Below are 24,647 nucleotides of genomic sequence, written 5' to 3' on the forward strand. Positions count from 1 at the left end.
AACGACACCAACCCAGCGACACCAGCCAGCAACAGCGAGTCGGGCTTCGACAGGCCATAAAAGTAGGAATAATAACTGTCGGGGTCAGGGGACATCAGAAAAAGCAAGCAGACAAAAACCAGAACTGACTCCAAGGTTCAACCGCCCTCACCTACAAGGAGTGACGGAAATTAATGAGGCCTTGAGTTAACGGCGTCAGCTGGACAGCAACAACACCGGCGAGCAGAGACAGAGTGAGGCAAAGACTGCCAGTCTATGAAATACAACTTCATGTCAGTAAAGCCCTGACCAAGTTAAGTTAAAAACATCACGATACATAATATCGTACATAACATCAATGTTAACGCTATTCACCGTCAACTATATTCCGCTTATATAACCATGCAGACACCAAGGAATACGAATTCCTAGGATCAAGAAACTTACCCCTTAACCTAAGATATCGGAAAGAAATTAATAATAATAAGCCTATGCATGAAAGACAAAAGTAAAACTTATGAAAAGCCAGGATAGCGGGATAAATCACCACTAGGTCGAAATAAAATACATAATAAAATAGCGATGTTAAACCCAGGGTCGGAGAGAAAGGGAGATCCCGGCCGTCTTTGTATCCCCGCAGCGCGGGATGGGAGTGTGTATGTGCTCGGGGAGGCACCTCCACTTGGGTCAAGCACCACGATGGGAAACGACACACCTTAGGCTACATACAGAATCATAACTGGGAAATGGTAAGGGACAAGTGTTAATTTAAAACTTTTTAACCATGTCTTTGTGTGCTGTGAGGATCGGAGGGAGTGTGCCCCTCCCTCCAGGTCGTGCAACACGGACAGACCCGCCTGTGAGACGATTTGTAACGTCTGTGTTTTGGTTCATGAAGGAGGCCAGACAAGAGATAATATTGCACCCAGACAGAGAGACGACTTCGAGGCAATTTGTAACATCTGATTGTTTGCTCATGGATTTTATGGAGGGAGTATGACAACGGAAATACCATGGGTGATGCACACAAGGACACACGGACGTACGGACACACACATGAACACACCTACACACGGACAGATCCTGACACAGTAAATCAAAAGAAAACCCCGCCTTGTGGGCAGGACCCAAAGGGATTTTTCGGCATAAAAGAAAGGACCCTGAGCATTGGAAACCAGTTCGACCAGGAGTCAACTCATCACGAGCTCGACCGAGCGGGTCGGCTCTGGAGCGAGCTCGACCGGAAGGGTCGGCTCGACTCATCAGCCGAGTTCGACCAGGAGTCAACTCATCACGAGTTCGACCAGCGGGTCGGCTCCGGAGCGAGCTCGACCGAGCGGGTCGGCTCGACTCATCTTCAGCTCGACCGAGCGGGTCGACTCAAGGGCGAGCTGCGACTAACGGGTCGGCTCGACTCTTCAGCTTCTGGGACTCAGCCGAGTTCAGACGGCTCTCGGGGCTCGACTCAAGCGGCTCCCCATCTCCTCTGCAGGCGGGCAAGACCCGCTTGACAGCTCAACTCGGCCGCGACAGCCAACCTCTGCCGAGTCGGCGGTTTCCCTGCTGCCGCGAGAATCGCGGTTTGGCGACGACGCTGCGAGCGAGCTGTGGGCGCCACCTACCGACCGGGTTCCGAATTACGACAGCGTGTCAACGGACATCCGAACCAAATTCACCACGGCGACAGAGGAGCGACTAATACGTATGACGCGCACCGCCCCCTCACCACACGACCACCCGGCGTCTGTTTGACATAAAGAACCGACTCCGAACACTGACTATTGAAGACAACTCTTACCACTCAAACCCACTCGAACCCATAAGCCATCCGTGGCTGTGAAGAAAAACTCGAGACCGAGTGATGGCCATCCGTCATTTATAAGAGTATTATCTTTAATATTTAGTGGACTGTACTCTTAATCGCTTAAATTCCCAGCAGATCTTCGGAAAAGGAGCGCCGTTGCAGGCCTTTACTCCGAGCATTCTGTTGTCAGATAACCTGCCGATGTATCTGTTGAGATTGGTGCCTTTAAGAATAATAACTGTTTTTGATTGTGTTTTATCGCCGTATAATCTTTCAAGTATAATCATTCATTAACGTTAAGGTTTTCTTAGCATAGTATTTGCATGTTTTAACGACTCTCTCTCACTAACAACCATCGCGTTACGCGGGATCCATGTGCCGTTGTCAAGTGAAATCAGACAATCATTGATGATACTGTATTGATGCCGTGTTGACGTTCCGGGATTGAGAGTTCGCATACTATATCATAGTTGAGGTTGAATTAATAATAAATTGATTAATACAGAAGTGGTTGTGTGATTCTTTCCTGAAGTCTATGCATAAGATCTGCTTCTGCGTTGAGATCTGAACTTGGTGACCTTAATAAACACACTAACACATACTCAGTAAATGTTAAAGCGATAACGGGGCGAACCGGGGACCTAAATAAGCGAGAATGAGACGAACCTAGACAACGAGGCCGAGTTAATCTAAGTTAATCTTGTATACTTACACCACACCTGCATAACTGCATACGATTAATTGCCTTATTCCGATCGATAACCCACCCTCGTCACCGAGGCGGGGTCTGGTTATCATAACGACTTGCATTATCATAATTACACCCACTCGCATAATTACTACAATTACCTCTCGCATTGGCATAATTAAATGTGCATAATTACATAAATTAACATATTTCCGGATAATTACACATTTGGCCAAATTTCAATTGATTATTATTATTTTCACTGAATATTCATAACCCACATATACAACATAATAATTTCACCCACGCACGCATACAACATATCAAAATTTTCACACCCAACATATACAACACCTCCCTGTGTGCCCCGTAACACAACACAACAACAAGAACAACAACTAAGCTAACAACACAACACGACGCGAACACCACCATCCGCAACCCTCAACCAATGCCACCGCGACAATAGAACAATATATACAAACCGGCGAGTGACAATAGCAATGTGTATACAAAAAAAATAAATGGAATTTTTTTTTTTTTCTTTCGACTCGTGCAGTGTCCCCTTTTCTCCCGAGCGTCCCTACAACGGGACATTACCCCGGCAGAGGGGAACACCGGGCGAGCTCGGTGTAGAGCACAAAAAAACCGTCCTCATGAAAATTGTTGAGACCTAGCCCGAGTCCGCCTTGCCGGTCCGTCGTACGGCACCAGACGCGGTTGAACGTCCGGTGGTGCCGGCGGTTCAGGAAGACATCGGCCAGGCATCGAGGACTCGTGCGTGCCCCGGGGTTCAGGCTCTCGACGGTCAGCAGCCGTCAAGCCCGAGGCACCTGGGGGTGGGTCAGGTGGAGACACGTGAGGATCAGCCTGCGACACCTCCCTCCCCGAGTCGACGGTCACATCACACGCCCGGTCGTCACGGCACAGAACGGGGTCACACGGTGCCGCATAGGGCTTCAGTCGGGAGGGGTGCACATACCAACGGCGTTTCCCCCATTTAATCTGTATACTCTGGGGCCGTGCAACCCGCACAATTTCCACCGGTCCCCTCCAAGGTCTCAACAACTTGGGGGACGTAGCCAACGGTGCATGTGGACAATGCAGCCAGGCCTTATCGCCTGGTTTCCAATCATGCGTATGCACCCTCCGCTCATGCAATTTCTCGTTTGCAATTTGCCGCGACCACGAATTCAACCTTGCCCCCTCCCGCGCTTCAGTCAATTTGGCGATATTAAATTTGATGTGGTCTGCCAATTTAGATTTTGCACGTGGCTGGGAAATCCCCAGTTGGACGTCCATGGCCGGATCGGCCTCCCGCCCATACATAAGAAAAAATGGGGAAAACCCTGTCGCCGCATGAGGGGCCATTCGATAGGCCGCGAGTACCCCCGGCACCTGTAAGTCCCAATCAACCTGATCGTCGCAGACCTGTTGGCACAACATAGACGTAATCGTTCTGTTCAGACGCTCAACCATCCCGTCAGTCTGCGGGTGGTAGGGGGAAGTACGCACTTTCTTTGTACCCAACAGGTCGCACACCTCGCGCAACAAAACGCTCGAAAAATTCTTCCCTTGATCCGTCAGCAAGCGTTCGGGGGCGCCCTTGTCCAACACATAACCCTGGACAAAGGCGTCCGCCACCGCCGCAGCCGACTGGTTGGCGAGCGGCCATGCCATAGGCCATCGGGTGAAGTATTCCACGCCAACCAGCAGGAACCTATTTCCCCTTGGTGTAACCGGAAAGGGCCCCAAGATGTCCAACGCTACCAATTCGTTTATACGCGAAACCTGAATGGATTGCAGCGGTGGATTAGCTGCCAATGGTGGCGGTTTCCTTTTGGCGCACCCTACGCATCCCTTAAGAATATTCGCCACGTCGTTACCCATCCCCGGCCAATAATAGTCTCGCTGGATTAGGGCGAGCGTTTTGTGAAAACCCAGATGCATGAGCCGTTCATGAGCTGCCAGAACAACCCTACCCCGCATAGCAACAGGCACAACGAGCACGTGACGCCGGGACATGTTGTCCCACCTCATCAACAGGCCCTGTCTGCATACCCAGGAACCGACCCGCGCCTCCCCTTGTTCGGGAGCGCCAACTTTCCGACGCAGCGTAAGTAGGGAGCTGTCGGACATCTGGAGGCGGCCCCACTCAATGAGGGGCAACGACAACAGCGAATCCCTCCCCGTGGGGGCGTCCTCTCCCGGGGTGTCAGTGGCGGCGAGCGCAACTCCCGGGGTGCCGGCGACCGGGGGTTGATCCCAACAAACATGTGCAGTCCGTGCACGGCGGCAACCGCGACAAGGCGTCCGCGTTTGAGTGCCGCAACCCCTTGCGGTAAATCGTCGTGAATTGGTAGTCTTGAAGGACCTCCAACCATCGGGACAATTGGCCCGATGGCTGCGCCACGCGCATAGCGTATTGTAGAGCCGCATGGTCCGTCCGGACCGTAAAATGACGGCCGTAAAGATACGGCCTGAATTGCTGTGTAAAAAACACAATGGCTAACAATTCACGACGAGTTACGCAATAGCGTTGTTCCGCGGGGGAAAGAACCCTACTACCGTAGGCGACCACCCGTTCAACCCCCCCGACCAACTGTGAGAGCACCCCCCCGATACCCGTATTGCTGGCGTCCGTGTCAAGCAAAAACGGTTGTGTGAAATCGGGGTAACACAAGGGGGGAGCCTGCACCAAAGCGTCACGGAGGGAGCAGAACGCATCCTCCTCCTCTGCCCCCCAGTGAAACCTCACACCCTTAGCCGTCAAAGCGTGCAGGGGCTTGGCTATGGTGGCAAATTGCTTGACAAAACGACGGTAATAGGAGGCAAAACCAATGAAACTACGAACCTCCGTGACCGAGGTTGGCGTTGGCCATGAGCTGACGCAATGCGTCTTAGCAGGGTCCGTCGAGATCCCTGAACGACTCACGATATGGCCCAAATACCTGACCGATTCCCGAAGCAGAAAACATTTAGCCGGTTTAAATTTAAGCTTAGCGGAACGCATCCTGAGGAACACCGCTCTCAGTCGCTGGAGGTGCTCCTCGAAAGTCCGACTAAAGACGATAATATCGTCAAGATAAATCAAACAGGTATCCCATTGGAGGCCCGACAAAACCAATTCCATGAGTCTCTGGAACGTGGCGGGAGCGGAATGTAAGCCCATGGGCAAACGGTTGAATTCAAAAAGGCCCCCAGGTGTCCGGAAAGCAGTTTTAGGTTTAGACTCGTTATCGAGTGGCAATTGCCAAAATCCAGAAAGCAGATCGAGTGTGGAAAAAAACTGCGCTCCCGCCAAGGCATCCAGCGACTCATCCATCCTGGGGAGCGGATACGCATCCGCCATCGAGATTTTGTTTAAGCGGCGGAAATCGACACAAAACCGCAAGGACCCGTCCTGTTTCTTTACTAGGACAATAGGAGCACCCCACGGACTAGAAGAGGGCGAAATGATATCGGCCGCCAACATATCATTAACCGCCGATTGCACATGTTCCTTCTCGGCCGGGCTGAGCCGGAAGGGATTCTGGCGAATAGGGGCCGCGTCCCCTGTAGCTATGTGGTGGCGCAACAGGTCAGTGCAGCCGATATCGTACTTATGTTTGCTGAACACGTCAGCAAACTCGATGAGCAAACCCCTCAATGCTCCCAATTGCACCCCGGACAAGTTAGCAGAACCCGCACACAGCGAGTCCAACCACTCAGTCCCCTCATCACTTTGAGGATGCGACTCGACAGTAAAATCTGCTTGAGCCACGAGCCGTTCCTCAACGGGCAGCGGCGCGGCGTGAGCCAGCACCGTTCCCTGCGCAATTACGGCCGGCCGCGACCCCGTATTCAGGACCATTACGAACGGCTCACTGTCCCCTCTCACCACGGTTTGAGCAACCGCTAAGTCGAGGCCCTTACTGGCTCTGTTTGACGGCCCCAACAGCACCCCCTGTGCCTCCGCACCCACCTCGAGTGGCTTCCTGAACCGAAGGGGTACTAACATTTGCGATCCCGGGGGTACCCGTACAGTGTGAGTCGCCAGCGCCTGCACCGTCGCACAAACCGTGCGCACTTTGATAGGGCTCGACAAGAAGGCAACCCGCCGACCTGACGGAAGCTCTATGCAGGCCTGATCAATAAGAATTTTGATGGGCATTTTTGACAAAAAGTCCGTACCTAGCAAACAGGGAACGGCCAGCGATGATGATACAAAAATAGGGCCCGCTAATTTAATGTCCCCAATGCAAATAGTCGCCCGAATCTGGCCGATGATCCCCAGGGATCCCCCATTCGCCGCATAAAATGGCACGTCTACTGGCAGAAGGGGTCTACTTTGGACGGGAAGAATGTTATAAATAAGGTCCGAGATGATGGTGGCCGACGCACCCGTGTCAACAAGCACCCGGACCTCAACCCCGTCAATGAACCCCGTTACCACGGACGACCCGGCTGACGCAGCCACGATCCTGTGGGCCAATTCGGACCACTCGACTGCTTGCGGGCCGCGTACGGACCCCCCTCGCCGAATTGAACCCCCGGCACCCAGCCGCGAACCCCCCACCGCGAAGCAGCGACCCGAATGTGCCGTGTTTGTGGACCGAACGTGTGAGGTGCCGCGACTTGCCGGGTTTTGTTGGGATGACTTGTGGCCCTGGTCGTCGTCCCGACGTGGTCCTGCGGCGCGCGGACGCGGGGCCCGGCACCCGGCTGCGACGTGACCCCGAAGGCCGCAGTTGTAGCAGACGACGGACGTCGTAGGTTTCGGTTGCTCCAGCTTGCGGGGCGAACGTGTGGGCGAACGACCTCCCGTTCTCCACTCCCCCGGACACGATGCAGCGAAGCCCCGCTCCTGCACCGCAGCTGGCTGAGGTTCGGCGATCGTGGCGGCCAGTGCCGCATTCCCCGGCCATTTGCAGACGACCCCCGGCTTGCGTTTGAGGACCTCGTACGCGTGAATGCTCGTGGCGATCGCCAGGGAGCAGATCTCCATCTCGTCTGCCACGTTGATGGGGACCCCCAACTCGTGGGCCAACACCAGCAGCTGCTCCGTCACCATGGCGTCCTTCCCCTCCTTATCCATGCGGGGAAAAGCCGCGTCCGCCAAGGCGAGCAGTGCCGTGCGGTAGGCTAGCGTCGTTTCCCCAGCCACCTTCCGCCGATCGTAGAACTGGTGGCGGCACGTGGAGGGCGGCCCGAACACCTTCGCCATCAGGTGTAGTGCGGCCTGGAGCGTAGAGCGGGACGACCTTGCAGCAGATGTGAAGGCTGCAAGCGCGTCGTCGTCAAGCATCGCTGGCAACGCACGCAGGGCAGTGGTGTCGGACCACCCCGACATCTCCTGATGAGCGAGGAACCTTCGTTGGAAGGCTCCCCAGTCGCCCCCATCCGCCTTGAACGCCGACAGCGCGGGCAATCTTTGCTGGAGGACCCGATCGTCGTCGACGTCGGAGAGATTTTCCCGCGCTCCGCTGGAGTTGTGTAAAATGTCGGCTCGGTCGTCAGGCGCAAAATAGAGGGCTCCGGCGCGCGCCGATGACGTGGGCTGCGCTGCGCGGAGGTGTCCGGCCACGTGGCGTCCGTCTTTCCCGCCAATCGGTGGCGGCCCCCCAAAAACGGCGGCAACTTCCAGACTTTTGGCGCGAAGCGCCCTTTGGCGGGAATCCTCCACCGTCGCTTCCTCCACGACCCCCGCAGCCGTTTTTCCGCTCGCCGGAACGGAGATGTCGGCCAAGACAGCGGCGGCGGCGAGTAGCAACTCCGCCAACCGGGCGTGCGCGTCCTGGAGGCCGGTGTCGGAGGCAAGCGGAGCGTCGGCCATCACCGCGAAGTGCTGCATCGGCGGCAACTCCTCGTCCTCTACTCCCGAGGTCGGTGTCCCCGGTACGCCGTCGTCATCCCGACCTCGCTCGTGGGTACGGGTAGTCTTCCTTGTGTCCATACTTCTTGAAGACAGGTTTACTTCTGACGCCAGTTGTAATGTAGTAACTCGGCGGGAGACGACTTCACGGGTAACACACTCTTTATTTTATCAAACTTGGTTACAGGTGACTAACACCTACTTGTATCTCGGGTGACAAACACCCACTTAGCTACTTGGCGACTAACGCCCACTGAGCTACTCGGATGACCAACATCCACTTAGTACTCGGGTGACAAACACCCACTTAGCTACTTGGCGACTAACGCCCACTGAGCTACTCGGATGACCAACATCCACTTAGCTACTCGGCGACTAACGCCACTGGGCTACTCGGATGACCAACATCCACTTAGTACTCGGGTGACAACCACCCACTTAGCTACTTGGCGACTAACGCCCACTGAGCTACTCGGATGACCAACATCCACTTAGCTACTCGGCGACTAACGCCACTGAGCTACTCGGATGACTAACATCCACTTAGCTACTCGGCGACTAACGCCACTGAGCTACTCGGATGACTAACATCCACTTAGCTACTCGGCGACTAACGCCACTGAACTACTCGGATGACCAACATCCACTTAGCGACTAAGTCTTCAGCTCCGTCTTCGGGTCTTCAACTGGGTAACTCTCCCCGAGTGCTATCGCGCGTCCCCCTTTATACCCCACCTGCGGACGTCGCTGCGAGCACCCACTTATTCGACCAATCGCCGGGCGCTGGCTACGATCCTCTTTTCCCACATCTCATCGTGCCTCACCACTCACGCCGCGCCGCCCCGTCATCTGTCACTCCCGGCGCGCGCGTCCACACCACGCCCACAACGCGTGCCCAACCCCGCACCCCGCGCCGCCCCGTGATCCATCACTGTCACAGTCGGCGCACGTCAATACCACCACTACATTTACATCAAGGTTTAAGTTTGTGAGCCATGCGTTAGCTTAGGGAGTAGCGCGACCAACATTGTCCAGTCTGCCAGAGAGCGGGAGTACAATGCGGTTGTTTGCAATCCGCTCCATTGTGTGGGTTTGGGTGGCCGCGGTCACCGCGCCGCGGCTCGTCATTCAATGTCCGGCTCGTGGCGGGCCCAGTGACCGTGCAGGCGCCGTCGTGAAGCGGCTCATGCAGCCACCGCGGTTTTCTTAGCAGATCAAAGTTGTGCAGATAAACGATGATATCACTTGGAGCGCACCTTGCGCTGCATCTCTCAAACCGGATGGAATCGCTCGTGGGTGCTTTGCAAGTCTGAGGCCAGCGAGCATCACTGGGAAACGGACCATCAGCTTCGATTCCACATTTCTGCGTGGCATGTCAGATTTCATCCGCCGCTGTGCAGTGTGTAACGGATTGCGGCTTGAATGACTGAGGCAGACGTGCATTGTTATGGACGTGATGTGATTACTAGCTGCTAGAACGGATAGCAGCTTGCATTTCATATTCCTGTGCAGAATGTCAGATTTAATTTGCCTTGGAGCAATGTATTTGTATTTGGGTTGAAATAATAGAGAACGTGTCAAATGTATGAATTCCTTCTATTTTTTTATTTTCCGATTCAGATCTTATGACGTGTACCATTTGCTATGAACGATTTAACTTTACAAATCTTCTTCAAGGATTAAAAAAAACAATCATGGTTCACCGAATTGAATAAATCCCCGAATTAAAGCCATGTCCAGCTAAGTAGCATGCATTCAATACAGGATTTGAGAGCGAATATTTGTGGTGAAAACATTCGCACCAAATTATATTTCTCAAACAATAGCAACGCTAAGAACTTTACATTTCTAGGCCAATTTAAACTGAAGCTCACTTAGGTTATATCTCATGCAAATGCGCGGCCAGTGCTAGTGTGTTATAGCTTAATAAGTTCCTGTATAGGCAAGCTAGATTGCTGTGAAAGTTGAATCGTGTTGTTGGAGAGACCTCTGGTATGTGGCAGACTACCATGGAGAAGATAATTGAAGGCCATCTGTGCTCCAGTGGTCCCATGATACATCACAGGGATTAACACACGAGAGGTTCATATCGAGTCTCTCTCGGTGAGCTGGATGTGGTAGGGATCGACCACACTAGTGGTGTCCTGCAAAATATCGATGGAGAAAAATGTATCGCCGATTGTCAATTGTGTTTAGGATTGTGCCAGAAGTGCCATTGAAGCTCTTTGCTGCATAGATGAATGTCCTGAACTCACCCGAGGAGCCAGTGAACCCAGTAATCCACGCCATGCGTGCGTCACGGGTAGCGATGTATTCACTCTGTCAAAGATAAACACAAAGATCCCCCATGTAGCTTTTAACAGGCTGAGGCAAGTGCTGTTAGCGAGTAGCACCTATGAAGGCTGTCATTGCGCCCGGCCGCCTTTGTTTCCCCAATGCTGATGTCTACACATCACACCAGGTACTCATTTTAGGGCGAGTCGACTTAGGGGCCGTCCATAAATGACGTCACGCACCTAGTGGGGGGGGTCAGACATTTCTGACGATGTTTTTGAGGACGGTTTGGTCTGGCCATGTTTGTTTGTTGTAGTACAGAGTTGGCCTGATAACTTTAATTTAAATTGTCTTATGGTTGTTACTGTTTGAATTGCATCCCACTGGGATTTTTGCACACAACGTTGAAATGCAATGTTTATTCTGGAAGACTTTGCTCTTTTTTCCAGAATGTTTCTGTTGCGTATAGTCACTTTAAGATGTTTCTTGTTCATGTTTTGTTTTGGTGCGGTTGCACCCGAGTCAAGAGCCGCATGGCTCACAAGGTTATTTCCATATATATAAAAGGCAAAGTTGTGATTATGTGTGTCTGTTCAAAATGTTTAGCGTACTTCCCGACATGCCATAAACTTGAAATTTGCCATGTGGGTACTTTTCAGACTGTACACATGCATCTCGGTCAGTCGACCCGTGGCACCTGGGTCTGCCCCGTGACCTCCTGCCAGCGGGCGTTCGACACTTCACGTGGCCTCAAGATGCACATAGCCTGGCACAAGCGTCGTGGTGACGTCACCGCCACTTAGTGGAGAATGGCGGTTGTTGTTGTGTGTATGTGAGCGCGTGTGTGTGTGGTTAACACCGCGAGCGTTGGCACCATGTGAGAGTCGGAGGCTGGGATGATGTAAACGTCCAGGTTGTAGGAGACATTGCTCATCAGCTGACGCAGACCCAGGAGGCGCTGCTGGGTGATGGTAACGGTGGGGGGCAGGAACTGCGCGGCACAGGCAGGGGGAAGAGCAGGCATCATCACTCGCACAAAGACACGGACACCCCGCATAGCCTGAAGACTGTTGAGGCAAAGATTTGTATGTAAGTTGAACTTCTTTTCCACCGTACGTAGTCAAGCATGCTAATCGGAGGTGCGAGTAGCGCCTACGAAGGCTAGCATGGCACACGAGGAAGTGGGTGCCCAGCACCATGCCCGGCCACCTTTAACTCACCGCACCAGTACTAATTTGAGGTTGAGTCTACCTAGGGGAGGCCCAGGACCGGTTCAGGTAATCATCAATGGTATTGGCCGCGAGCGGGAATCGCACTCGGTTCGCCGGGTTCGTAGCGCAGCGTGCGAACCACACCGTCACCGCTCCCCACATGCAACTCGGAGACAGGCGCACATCAGCCAGATGCACATCACGTGTCTGCTGGGCTGTGCTCCTGTGCCGTTAAACTGCATCCTGTGATTGTGTTACCCAAAGATAAACGGGAAGCCACCTCGACAATTCCTCTTCGCTCCACCAGTCGATCGCTCAATCTCCGCTGCTTCACAACGTCTGGAGCTCGCTCTCCCCCAGCCTTCCGTGCTGTTGACTCCATGCCCCCTGCTCAAGACCTTAATGCATTGTTTTATTTGCCTACAACCGGCTGCTTTCATATTTTATATATTTAAAACAGAGTTTTTTTGGCTGGCACGCAGGCAAGTCTTTCCATAAAATAAAGATTCCCTCTGTTGATGTGCAGTGCCTTGCACAGACTTTTGTCAATCCACTGCTGGATGAGTCCCCCCCCCCCCCTTCCGTGCATAGTACAACACAGAAATGGAGTCTTCTTCATTGCCCTCTGCTGCACACTACGTAGCCCCAGAGTCTATAACACCTCTTTTTCATGGTGGTTGTTTATGTTCAAACTGACTTCATTAACATTCATGCATGAACTCTATTTAGTAATTAATTTATGACGTTTTTATAAGATTACAGGTGTAATCTTATAACATTCAACAATTGTTTGTCTCCATTAATGGTTCTTGGTCGAGTTTCATAAACGATGGATTTGAGGTGACCCTACAGCAAGTAGAAATATAAATATTAATGATAGATAAAATATGAACGATAATAATAGATACTATATTTACAATAACAGATAGAATACAAAATAAAAATGTCATAATTCCAGTGGTAAAATAAATGTAATAACCTTGTGTCCTGACTTTTGGGGCACCCTGTACAACAGGCATCGTCAGGGTATGAGATCGAACCCACGTTCTCCTACATAGCAGGCGAGGGAGATACAGTTCCTCACCAGCGCGGTGCTCCAATTAAACATTATGCAAAGAGTTAGTCTCTTGTTAAAACACGGTGACCGGGAGTTGAACTCGATACTAGTTGTGAAACTGGCATTGCACCAGGCCACGCGAGGAGGCCCGTTAAGAGGCTATGACGGCTATTAGGATTTCTCGTTTTCTTTATACACTTTGTGCTATGAACGTTCATGTCAAGAGATGCAAGCAACCTCGTTTGAACTCCTAAAGCAAGCAGTGCACTACCCTGTGACACAACTAGTTCTGAAGTGATTGGCTTCGGACTGTATCTGCACTATTAAGGACAACTTTAATTGGCTGTGTCATGTGGTTTAACAACACATTTATATCTATGCGCTCTAACCCAAGAAAACCTTTATTATAGATATTTGTTGCGAAAGCCTTTTTTGTGTTAAACTGATTTATTTGGAGATCAACTTCCTTGCTACTACTCCTCCACGACATCCTCCTGAATAGAGTCACAGTCGACACCTGACCGCGTTTACACCTTGTGCTTTCCCAGATGTCCCACCTGGCCTCATTGGCCGTGGAACAGAGCCTAATAGAACGTTCCCACAGGCGAGGTTGGATGTTATGGCTTTTCAAATCAGTGTTTACAACACCGATTTATTTTTCAATCGGTGGTCCTGCTGGTTGCCACTCAGGCTCAGGCGGAAACATTTGTGAGATTATTGGGTATGGCGGTCGCAGACTCCAGGATTCAGTATTTTACGAATCTTGGCACCAAACTCAACCAGAATATATCGTTCGATCACCATGTGCAAAATATAGTCAGGTCCTGCAATTTTCATATCAGGGCTCTACGACACATTCGACCACTATTGAGTCGTGACATAGCCAACACGGTTGCGTGTAGCGTAGTATTGACAAAGCTCGATTATGGCAACTCATTCCTCTACCGGACGTTTGCCAAAAACATTACCAAACTGCAGCGTGTAAAAAAAAGAATTGGCACGTGTCGTGACGGATACTACAAGATGCGAACATGTCCGTCCAGTGCTCACCGAGCTGCATTGACTTCTGGTTGTCGAACGAATAGCCTCACTCTACACCAGTGCTTCTCAAAGCGTGCTGCCTTCTTAAGGGCTGGAGGGGAGGGGCAGGCTGCAACATGGATACCATGCATTGCAAATTTCGAATGTTAAAGGTGATCGTCAGCGCCACGTTCCAATGGGGAAAGGAGGGGGGGGTACATGTGGGGTCCGCGGGTACACTGACGGGTTAAGAGCCACCGCTGTTCACTCACTGGTGGGCTGACGGTGCAGTCCCGCACGTCTTGTTCGTCTCTGGGGGCCGCAGCAACAGCCTCCACTTGCTCGTTGGCCCTGCGCTGTCTCAGCAGCAGAGACGCGTCCCCCAAGAGGGCTGTGAGTGGGAACACCACAGCATGGTGAGCTCATACGTGACTGAGTGTATGTGTGTGTATGTTGAACTTCTTTCATACATAGCCAACGGCGCTAATAGGAGGTGCGGGGGAAGGACAACAAACTTAACACAAACAAATTGTTCTTAAAAATGTGTTTTCAATGTAGATTTAGCATCAGTGGCTTCATAATATTGGAAGAGCGTTCCAAACAGCCGCAGAAGCGCATCTGAAAAGCACGCGAAGCAGTGACTGTCTTTGTTCAATGGTCAGAGTGATATGCTTTGGATCTTTTGGTAAAGTCACGTAGATATAATAATAATAAAGTGAATAAAAATAAAAGCCACAACGTTTCGATCACAACACAAGCGATCGTCTTCAGGAGGAGAGAGGGGGAAGGTCACCGAAGGCAACCGTTTTTAAAGGTTTAAAAAATAGGCGTGGCACAAGAGCTCCGGTAGCGGAACGAAGTAGGCGCGGCATATGTGACCTGGGGTAAGGTAAAAAGAAAACACAAATCAAGTCATGACTTGACCTGTGCTCCCTTGACAAGAAAACACAAATCAAGTCATGACCCAAAGTGGTTGATTACATCTTTCCAATGATTGCTGAGTTTGTACCCATCCTCTCGGTTGAAATTGTGTCCGTGTCTGTATATATGGATGGCTTCATGAACGAATCTTTGTTGATAGCCAGTGGGTTTGCAAAGTACAATCGTCTTAAAGAAATCAATTTTGTGTGATCCAGCCGCATTAAAATAATGACCAGCCACGGCAGAAGTATTGGTCCTACCGTGTTTCAAATCTGTCTTTCCCCAATGTAACTGCTGCCGAAAATACAGCTTAGTTTGTAGATGCCGGGATATTGCATGTCAGGGATCTTGTCCTTCACAGATAGGATCAGATCACGAATTTTATGTACTGTGTTAAATCGGACCTGGATCTTGTGTTTGTTCATGATTTTGGAATATTTTTGGTTACCCCTGCTATGTATGACAAGGTGATGGTTTTGATTGAATCCTCAGATGGCTCCTTCCTCACGGTTGGAGTGATGGCTTTGCGGATTGTGTGGTCAGAATATCCATTCGCCTTCAGAGCTTGGTGTATATGTTTGCGTTCACTGGTTAGGTGTTCATGGTCAGAGATACATTAAGCTCTATGGTGTAGAGTTTTCATGAGGGATTTATTCTAGGATGGATGGTGGCGGGAGTCAGGTTTTAGGTAGACATCAGTATGGGTTGCTTTCCTGTAGACAGAATGGCTCATTGAGCCATCTGGTCTCTTTTTGATTAGGACATCCAAAAAAGGTAGCATACCATCCTTTTATACCTCCATGGTGAATTTGATGACTGGGTGTATGGAATTGATGTGGTTCAGTGATTTGCGTTGTGTAATACAGAGCCTTGCCTGGAACTAACAACCATATCGAACAGCGAGAGGGTCTTTGGCAGTGGACATTTGGCAGTTTACCAGCATTGGTTCAAGCGAGCCTGGCTCAGCTGATGAGGCACTTGAATTTCAAGACTTGTCCAGAGAGTTGCCTGTACTGTATTAAATAAATGCTCATAAAAAACAATCACTCCCGAAGGGCCGCGAGGGCAATGGGATGTGTAAAAAAATATTTCCTGTTGAGGGACAACTAGGGGAAGTAGGAGAATTGTCTGTTTATTTATTTTGTCACTAAATGAATAATGCCTCGTTCCCATAATTGTGTCTTCACATAAAGTAAATTTTACACATCCCATCGGTCACACAATCTTCTGGAAGTGCATCTATAACCTGCCGCATAAGATGTTGAACGTATTGAATAAGGCCATATGCCTAGAAACAAATCAACATGAATGCGAGTCAGGTTTTGTCAGATGTCGCAAGTTTAGCCACCTTGGGCCTGGATTGTGCTTGGATGGCTGACACATTCAATGCCCTACACTCGTCGTTAAGTGGCTTGAGGAGCTACGTGGTGGGTTGCGCATGCCGGTGGAGCAACATCCGTTGTTGCACTCTACTTGGATGGCTGGCACATTCAATGCCCTACACTCGTCGTTAAGTGGCTTGAGGAGCTACGTGGTGGGTTGCGCATGCCGGTGGAGCAACATCCGTTGTTGCACTCTACTATGCTCCAACATCTATGCTCGATGAGCACCGAGGTCTAGTATGGTCAAATAACTATCACGAGCTGCACACACGCACACACTATATTTTAAAGCAAACTACGGACAGAATAATTTTCAACATTTCCATCAAGGCGTCTTGAAGGTGATTATTATTCAAGTGTCAAGTGTGCTACCTAACCAAAGTGGCCTGGTGTCATTGTTCTTACCGCTCATCAGCCGAGCTGACGTAGGTTGCATAATTGTCACGTGCATGACAATGATAATTGCTTTGCAGGCAGGAATTGACGCAGCTGACCGCATTGCATCGTGGACGTTAATTTTTGGATTCTGGTCAGCAAGCCAGTGGAGACCTACGGCTCTGGCCAGGAAGACGTCAGAGTTGCTTGAGGCAATCATCTTGTCCGAGTCATCCATGGACATGGCACGTGCTCTGGTTTAGGGTCTCTACTCTGCTTTCCAACCCAATAGTATTACAATTGCAATACAAACAATTGTATTGCAATTGTTCCAAAGAGTCGTTACCGGAAACCTCGGCCTAATACCGCATTCTCTAGACTCTGAGAATCCCCGACATTAAGACGAACCCTAAACGTGAGTTCGTTGACCATACAGTTTTACGAATATGGTCACATACCCACACTCCGACACATCTACACATTCAAAGACACACACACATATTCCCCAATATAGGATTTACAAGACTGTAGTGGCAAGCGCTGTGCGTGAGAACCTGTTAATGCCGGCACGACATACGCCAGGCCGCCTTTGTCCCCCCAATGCTGATGTTTACACATCACACCAGGTATTCATTTAAGGCAGAGTCGACTTAGGGGAGACTCAAGACAGGTTCATATATTTATCACCAATGTGTTCGTGAGCGCAGTGGGATAACCACGCACACACATCTACCACATTGTGAGACGCGCGTCGAGCTTGGCTTTAAAATACAGCAAAGAAAGTGCGTCTTGGAATGCCGAGCGGTATTATTCTGATTCAACTTTATTCGCATGTGACTGCATGTGGCGCAGTTTTCATTATTTTGGTTCAGAGAAATATTTCTGTGTGGAGTTGCTATTCTCTCTCCCTGCTCTGCATGAGTTTCCTACTATAGAAAAAATAAAATCCCATCAAATGTACCTGGTATTGGCCTAAACATTCCAATACTGAAATATATCAGCTGCAAATCATTCAATTGGGATGAGACAGCAGCAGCATCGCTCCCAACTGCCACCCTCCTTAAAACGAGTCTTGAAACTGAGTGAAGCTTTCCTGGGTAAATGAGCATCATGATAAACAATAATAACCAGTTGTTATATAAGTCGCCCTCCTTGCACCCGGTCTTTGTAAACCACACTCAGTCGCACCCAAATAAAGTTGAAATATGCATTTGAAAAAAAAGCTGCAGACACCACCAATCCAGGGAATGTGCTGCATTGTTGTCAGCGTTGATGATGAACACGACGAGTCGTATTATTTGTAAAAAGACAATGGCAACAAGGGGCCTTCAAATAAGGGAAGTGGCTATATCTGCGATCAAAGTGACGCAACAGCAATCGTTCAACCTCGTCAGGTCTCGAGGTTGAGCCTGGAAAGTGCTTGGAAGGGTGACCACAATGCACAGAGAGGAAACCATCGGGGTTCGGGTGGTCACGTGGTGGACAGCAGAAATTAATTGTAGAAAAAATTTCGATGATGCTTTGCTGTTCTTCTGTCTTCCTGCACTCATATCCCCCCACCTTGACGACGCGATGAGGTACGGTCAACCAATCCTCTGCTAACCCCTATAATCCGCACGGCTTATAGTTGTTAACAGTGAATTGATATAAGGGCATTGATTAGGAGCAGAAAGGGAAATCCATTTGTAGTGGTGTTACGGGACAAACACACATCGGTTACAGCTGTAGTGGTGTTACGTGACAAACACACAGCTAGCGTGCAGTGTTCGCGAGCCGAAGACCCAGTTGAAGACTGAAGACCGGCTAGATCGACCCTGGAACTCCTCTGACCCGCAGTCCTTCTCAGGGCCGGGCAGAGCAAGCCGGCGGTGTGACCCCAGAGCTTCAGAGCCGACGTCCTTCGAAGGGCCGGGTCTGTGTGGCTGGTGGTCGGGACCTGAGCCTTGGCTGGGCCAGGTCAAGTAGCCTCCCCTAGAGCCCTTAGTGGAGGACCTAGGAGCGTAGGTAGATATGCAGATAGCCGAGGGGTGTATCCCAGTATAGTACGTGTGAAGGGGCCGTTACCCCTTCAAAAGTTGTATACGTTGCCCGTTAAAGTGATATAATAAACAGTGTTGCCTCCATTTTGCCATCTCTGTCGAGTCAGAACTCACTACATATTGAATTGAATGCTGTTCGAATGTTGTAATTGGGTCGTGCAGCCTACGTGATGTAGAGCGCACTGCTAAACGAAGAGGACGTTTTGAAAGTTCTCAGCATAAAATATTATATTTTCAAATATTACCCAATCAAATACAGAATATGTATATACCGAATTACCTCAATTATAAGACGCACCCCTGAAATTATGCCCATTGTTGATTAAGTTATGCAGATCGTACCACGAAAATAAATATCCCCCGTATAACCTTAAAGATACCTTTGGGACAAGTACTGTTCGGCCACACCTCTGCAGAACCGAACCGGCCAATACCACGCCCGACCGCGTTTCCCTTCCTCGTGGCGATGTTTACACATCACACCAGGTACTCATTTGCGGCTGAGTCTACCTAGGGGAAGCCCAGGGCCAGTTCAGATCATCATCACTGGCGTTCGCCGTGAGCGGGAATCGAACTCTGTTCGCTGGCTTCATAGCGCAGCGCGCTAACCACTACACTCCCCACGACAACAGTAACAACCGACATTGGCCACGAAGTAGCGGTGACGTCTACCACAGCTCTTGTGCCAGGCTAGGTGCACTTTGAGGCCACGTGAAGTGTCGAAGGCATGATGCTGGTAGGAAGTTACGGGTCCAACCCAGGTGCTATGGGTTGACTGACTGATATGGCAGTTGCATGACCTGCGCCACCTTGCGACGTTTTAGTCGCTCGACGCTCTGCTTGTTCTTGTGAGGGTCGCTCCTCTGCCCTCCACTCCCCACACACACACACTCCCCTACCGCATGATAAGACGCACCCCCAACTTTGTTCTGATAAAAAAAAATACAGGTGAGATGAGCTGGAGGAGACGGATGTGCGTTTTACCAAAATCATCGGATTCCTCCATTATTATTCATTTATAATGGAGGAATCCGATGAGCTGTAAAGCTCTTTTTCACAGATGTCCATTCGGGGCGGATCAGAACGTTACAACAACAAACAATACAAACACGATAGGAGTGCAGAATGCAGGCAAGATCAATACGTCGTTTAAAATATCTACACAAATAAAACTAAACAATAGTTGGATCTTACCAGGTAACGCCACAAATGATAGCTCAACAAAGTGGCTTATCACGTGGACAAGTGTGATGCGCGTGCGAGACGCGGCAGATGCGCTCACCGTGCAAGAGAAGGGCGAGGAGCAGGCAGAGTCGCCGCAGGGCGGCGTGGCCGGCCATCCCGCACGCGATCAGCGTGGTGGAGTCGAGGTTCAGCTGCGGCTGCGGCTGCTGCTACTGCCGCTGGCCCTGTGCGAACTTCTGCGGTCTTGTCAAGGCGCGTCGCAGCGCGGAGGCTGGCTGCCCCGTCTCAGAACCCACCGGGTAAATGATTACAGGAGGATCCTTGGACTCTTGCTGAGGTTGTTTTGACTTTTTTTTCCGCGCAGAATACATGGTCGAGGTCAAAGGGTAGCGATCGTATTCTCAGCCCAGTGCGTGGGGTGTGCATCGTATGTCACGCAGCCTATCGTCACACACAGTCGGTATGAGAACTCTTAGTATGTCACGCAGCCTATCATCACATAGTCGGTATGAGAACTCTTAGTATGTCACGCAGTCGATCGTCACACAGTCGGTATGATGGCTCTTAGTATGTCACGCAGCCTATCATCACAAGTCGGTATGATGGCTCTTAGTATGTCACGCAGCCTATCATCGCACAGTCGGTATGATGACTCTTAGTATGTCACGCAGCCTATCATCACCCAGTCGGTATGATGGCTCTTAGTATGTCACGCAGCCTATCATCACAAGTCGGTATGATGGCTCTTAGTATGTCACGCAGCCTATCATCGCACAGTCGGTATGATGGCTCTTAGTATGTCACGCAGCCTATCATCACCCAAGTCGGTATGATGGCTCTTAGTATGTCACGCAGCCTATCATCACAAGTCGGTATGATGGCTCTTAGTATGTCACGCAGTCTATCATCACCCAGTCGGTATGATGGCTCTTAGTATATCACGCAGTCTATCATCACAAGTCGGTATGATGGCTCTTAGTATGTCACGCAGCGTATCATCACACAGGCGGTATGATGACTCTTAGTATGTCAAGCAGCCTATCATCGCACAGTCGGTATGATGACTCTTAGTTTGCAAATGTTTTTAATCCATGCGTTGCTCTCTTTGGCTCTCAGTCTCATTCTAAGCACGCTTCTTCTCTCCATTGTTCTGTGCTTAATGTTAATCTTGCTACATTTCTCAATGACCATGTTTCTGAATCATCATGTGTTGCCATAGCAGAAGGTGTTAAGCGCCGATTACAAAATAATGTGAATTCTCTCGGAACGTTGATAAGTTGCTTTTCATGATCAAGTTCAGATTTTCAGAACACTCCTAAATTGTTCTCCTTTATCTCTTTAATTCATCATCCAATCAAAAAGACAGTGGGACGACAGACAACGTTCAACGGACTAAATGCAATCAATGCTGCAGAGTTACGCTCGGGATGAATTCTTTATGAATACTGTATGAGCAAACAGAGCGAACAGAGAAGGAGAGGGAGTGGAAGCTTCATTGGCAAGGGTCTAGCATTAGACGCGCAGGGTGAGAGTGGCCAGTGGATGGGGAAGACGCTGCCGCGAGGGCCCAGAGGAAGAAGGCGCTGTGGCTGGTGGCACTCAGAGAGCGCGGTCCCTTTCGACTAGAGGAGGGGGGGGGGCAGGCTGTCGTCACCACAGGGATGCAAAAGGGAAGGAGGGACCAGAGAAGGGGGGCAGGGAAGGGGGGGCAGGAAAAGGGGGTGCCAGGGAAAGGGGACCAGGGAAGGGGGGGCCAGGAAACGGGGACTAGGGAAGGGGGGCCCAGGGAAAGGGGGCCAGGAAAAGGGGGGTCATGGAAGGGGAGACCAAGGGAGGGAGGAACAATGGAGGGAGGGACCAGGGGAAGAGGGACCAAGGGGGGGGGGACCAAGGCAGGGGGGGGGCAGAGGCGCGAGCGGCAGAATATTTCACGGTGGAGCGCTGGGAGTCGACGGTGAGCGATCGAGGGAGAGAAATGTGAACGCGGGGAACCCGGTTCATGTACGACAACAATAACAGCCATTCGTCAATAAGTGGCGGTGACGTCACCACACCGCTTGTTCCAGGCTAGGTGCACTTTGAAGTGTCAAAGGCTTGCTGGCAGGAGCTTACGGGACAGACCCAGGTGCCATGGGTTGACTGACTGAGATGACTGGCAGAAGTTCAACAAACACACACACGCAGCTACTAAGTAATGGGCAGAAGTTCAACATACACACGTATAGCTACTCAGTCATGGGAAGGAATTCGAATTGGCTGGGCCTCTACGGTGTGACGGCAGAGCTATGGTGGTGGACTCCACCTCGTGGACTTTGGCACCGCTGCATGTGTAGTGACAGAGAAAGGTCACTACTGTGTCGGCCCGTACGAAGGCTGGGGGCCCCAAGGGGGTGCCTGGGGGGTCACGTGGTGGAGGGATCCGGACCCTCCCAGAGGTGGGGGAAGTGAGGCGTGTCCGGGGAAGGGAGGCGTGGCCTGAAGAGAGCCAGCCACGCCGGGGCGGAGCCAGCCACGCCAAACCAAATATAAGCGTGGTGTGAACGCAGAGCGAGGCGGCTGTTGTACTGTACTCCAAGGTGAAGACATCTTCGGTCGTCAAGTCCCGAGTCGTCGTCCTGGGCCAGGCAGGCCGTTGCCTGCCTGGTCCAGTCTGTGTCGTGTTCCAGAGTGTTAGTGAGTTGAGGAAGGTGGTCACCACCTCATGTAGAGTGTTATATTATTTACCGTTTAATAAATAGTGTTGCCTCCAAGTTGCGTGTGTGTGCACCTAATTTGAACCTACTACATTTGGCGTCAGAAGTTGTGGAAATATAAATATTGCTAGGTGTTATCCTAGGGAAGTAAAATGGGCACACGAAAAACAAAGACAAAACTCATCTGGACGCCTTCGTACGACGGGGATGGTGTGACGACCATCCTTCGGACAGCCCCGGGGATGGCAGCCCCGGTGACAGAGGGAGAGAGATGGCGCTGCACGCGGAGCGGCGGGACTGTCATCGCACCGCTGCTTCGCCGCCATCGGGAACGGAGCGATGGAGCCGCGGGGAGAGGACACCGTCGTCTCTGCGGGGGCTGGCGGGGGGAGGCCCAGGCATGCGGGCCACGCGGTGGGGCCGCCAACTCGGTGGCTGATCGTGGCGCGGTTCCCGCCAAAACGCCGCTCCCGCCAACTCGAGGGCTGGTCGGGGCGCGGTTCCCGCCAAAACGCCGCTCCCGCCAACTCGAGGGCTGGTCGGGGCGCGGTTCCCGCCAACTCGAGGGCTGGTCGGGGCGCGGTTCCCGCCAACTCGAGGGCTGGTCGGGGCGCGGTTCCCGCCAAAACGCCGCTCCTGCTGCCGAAATGCCGCTCCCGCCGACATCAACGCCTGCAGAGGGGGAGTTCCAGCCTTCTGCTCGAGCGCGAGAGGTGGATGGGTTCGCAAGAGCAGGCCGTGTTCACCATGAAAGATTCTTCGGGCCGTTCCAGTGCTCCACCTTGCCGCCCTCCGCTATTCACAGTTTGCCAGGCGAGTCGTGACATGACAAGCACCCGGCCCCAAGAAAAATAATAATAATCTTCACCCATCTTACGTGCGCCGGGTTGCGATCGCGTGTGTTTTTTTTTAACTCGCTGGTTTGCGGAGCGTGTTCGTCCGGTTGTGTACGTGATAAAGTGACGCAGCGACCATGCGGGTTTCTGCTTGTAACAAGTGTTGTTGTTAAATACGGCGTCGAGATCGGTATCTTCTGGGTGTAGTTAATGATTAATTCGTGTTGGTGTCCCGAGCTCCGTTGATATCCTGTATGTTGCCGTGTTAATGACTCGTGTTGTTACATCGTTTTGTTGCGAAATCGCCGTTGTTATCGTGTATACTGTATGGAGTTTCGCTCGTGATTGCCACGTGTAACTGTAAGAAACTTTGATCGTCATTGTTGCCAAGGTACAGACCGTATGGAGCTTTGCTTGGAATTGTTAACAGTGTATGGAATGTTGGGTACTTGCTTGTGATTATTTACTATGTACGGATTGTCTGGAGTATTGATTGTGTGTGTTGCCATGTGGGGACTGGATGGAGCATTGCGCCAAATGATTCACTGTACGAATTTCATATACTGCATATACTGTATTAATCAATTTGGCGATTCTTGGGGTTTGTGTATAGTTTTTTTGCTCTCAAAATTCGAATGCCCTGAGTCCCATGGTTAATGTTGAAGGAGATTTTGAAATGACAGGTTCGATTCGTTTCAAACTCACTGGTTGGTTCCTGTCCGTTGTTGCACAGATGATGTCTTTTGTGCGAGAATGCTCCTTGTGTTCTACATGGATCGGGGGTCCGTTTCCGTTAATTGCCGTCAAATTGCGTTGCTCTCCACTCGGTTGGTACAGCTGCATGCTGCAATGCGAGTCTCGGAGATGATGTGTACGGATACGGGATGTGAGGTGTATTGTTGTGACCCATTGAATATTCGGGATCGTCACAAATTGTGCGTACCTGTTCGGCATTGGATCAGTTCTGTGGGGGATCATAATTCAAATTGTATGTGTTGTGATGGTGTTAAATTGTGATGGTGACATGCGGCCAGGGATTTGGAATTGTGCTGCTGGCTGTCACCTATCTTGGGGCGCAGGTCCTGACCAGGATGGCCCAGTGAGTGTTGCGTGTCTAACATGAACGTTGTGGTCCCGTCATGCAATGGCTGACGGCTTGACCTGACAGCCCGGAGATTGAAACACTCCGTGGCATGTCTAGCCTAGTGGGCTGTGCGCTCACATGGCTCGGAGAGTGTGGTCCCGTCATGCAATGGCTGACGGCTTGACCTGACAGCCCGGAGATCGAGACACTCCGTGGCTTGTCTAGCCTAGTGGGCTGTGCGCTCA

The 24,647-nt window shown here is 51.0% G+C and overlaps 1 protein-coding gene across 1 annotated transcript in view; it reads right to left on the minus strand.

The window, feature by feature from the left end:
* XPNPEP2 (X-prolyl aminopeptidase 2) overlaps positions 1-20,110 on the minus strand; it is a 51,284-nt gene extending 31,174 nt beyond the window's left edge. The window contains exons 1-4 of the mRNA XM_078880636.1: positions 19,887-20,110; positions 14,160-14,278; positions 11,474-11,590; positions 10,581-10,644 (exon numbers count right to left, since the gene is read on the minus strand). Coding sequence (XP_078736762.1) covers positions 10,581-10,644; positions 11,474-11,590; positions 14,160-14,278; positions 19,887-19,944 — 358 coding nt within the window. The 5' untranslated portion in view covers positions 19,945-20,110. The remainder of the gene's footprint in view (positions 1-10,580; positions 10,645-11,473; positions 11,591-14,159; positions 14,279-19,886) is intronic.
* Between the last annotated feature and the right edge of the window lie 4,537 nt (positions 20,111-24,647).

This window comes from Lampetra fluviatilis, chromosome 58, assembly GCF_964198595.1.
Source record: "Lampetra fluviatilis chromosome 58, kcLamFluv1.1, whole genome shotgun sequence".
Classification (NCBI taxonomy): Eukaryota; Metazoa; Chordata; class Hyperoartia; order Petromyzontiformes; family Petromyzontidae; genus Lampetra; species Lampetra fluviatilis.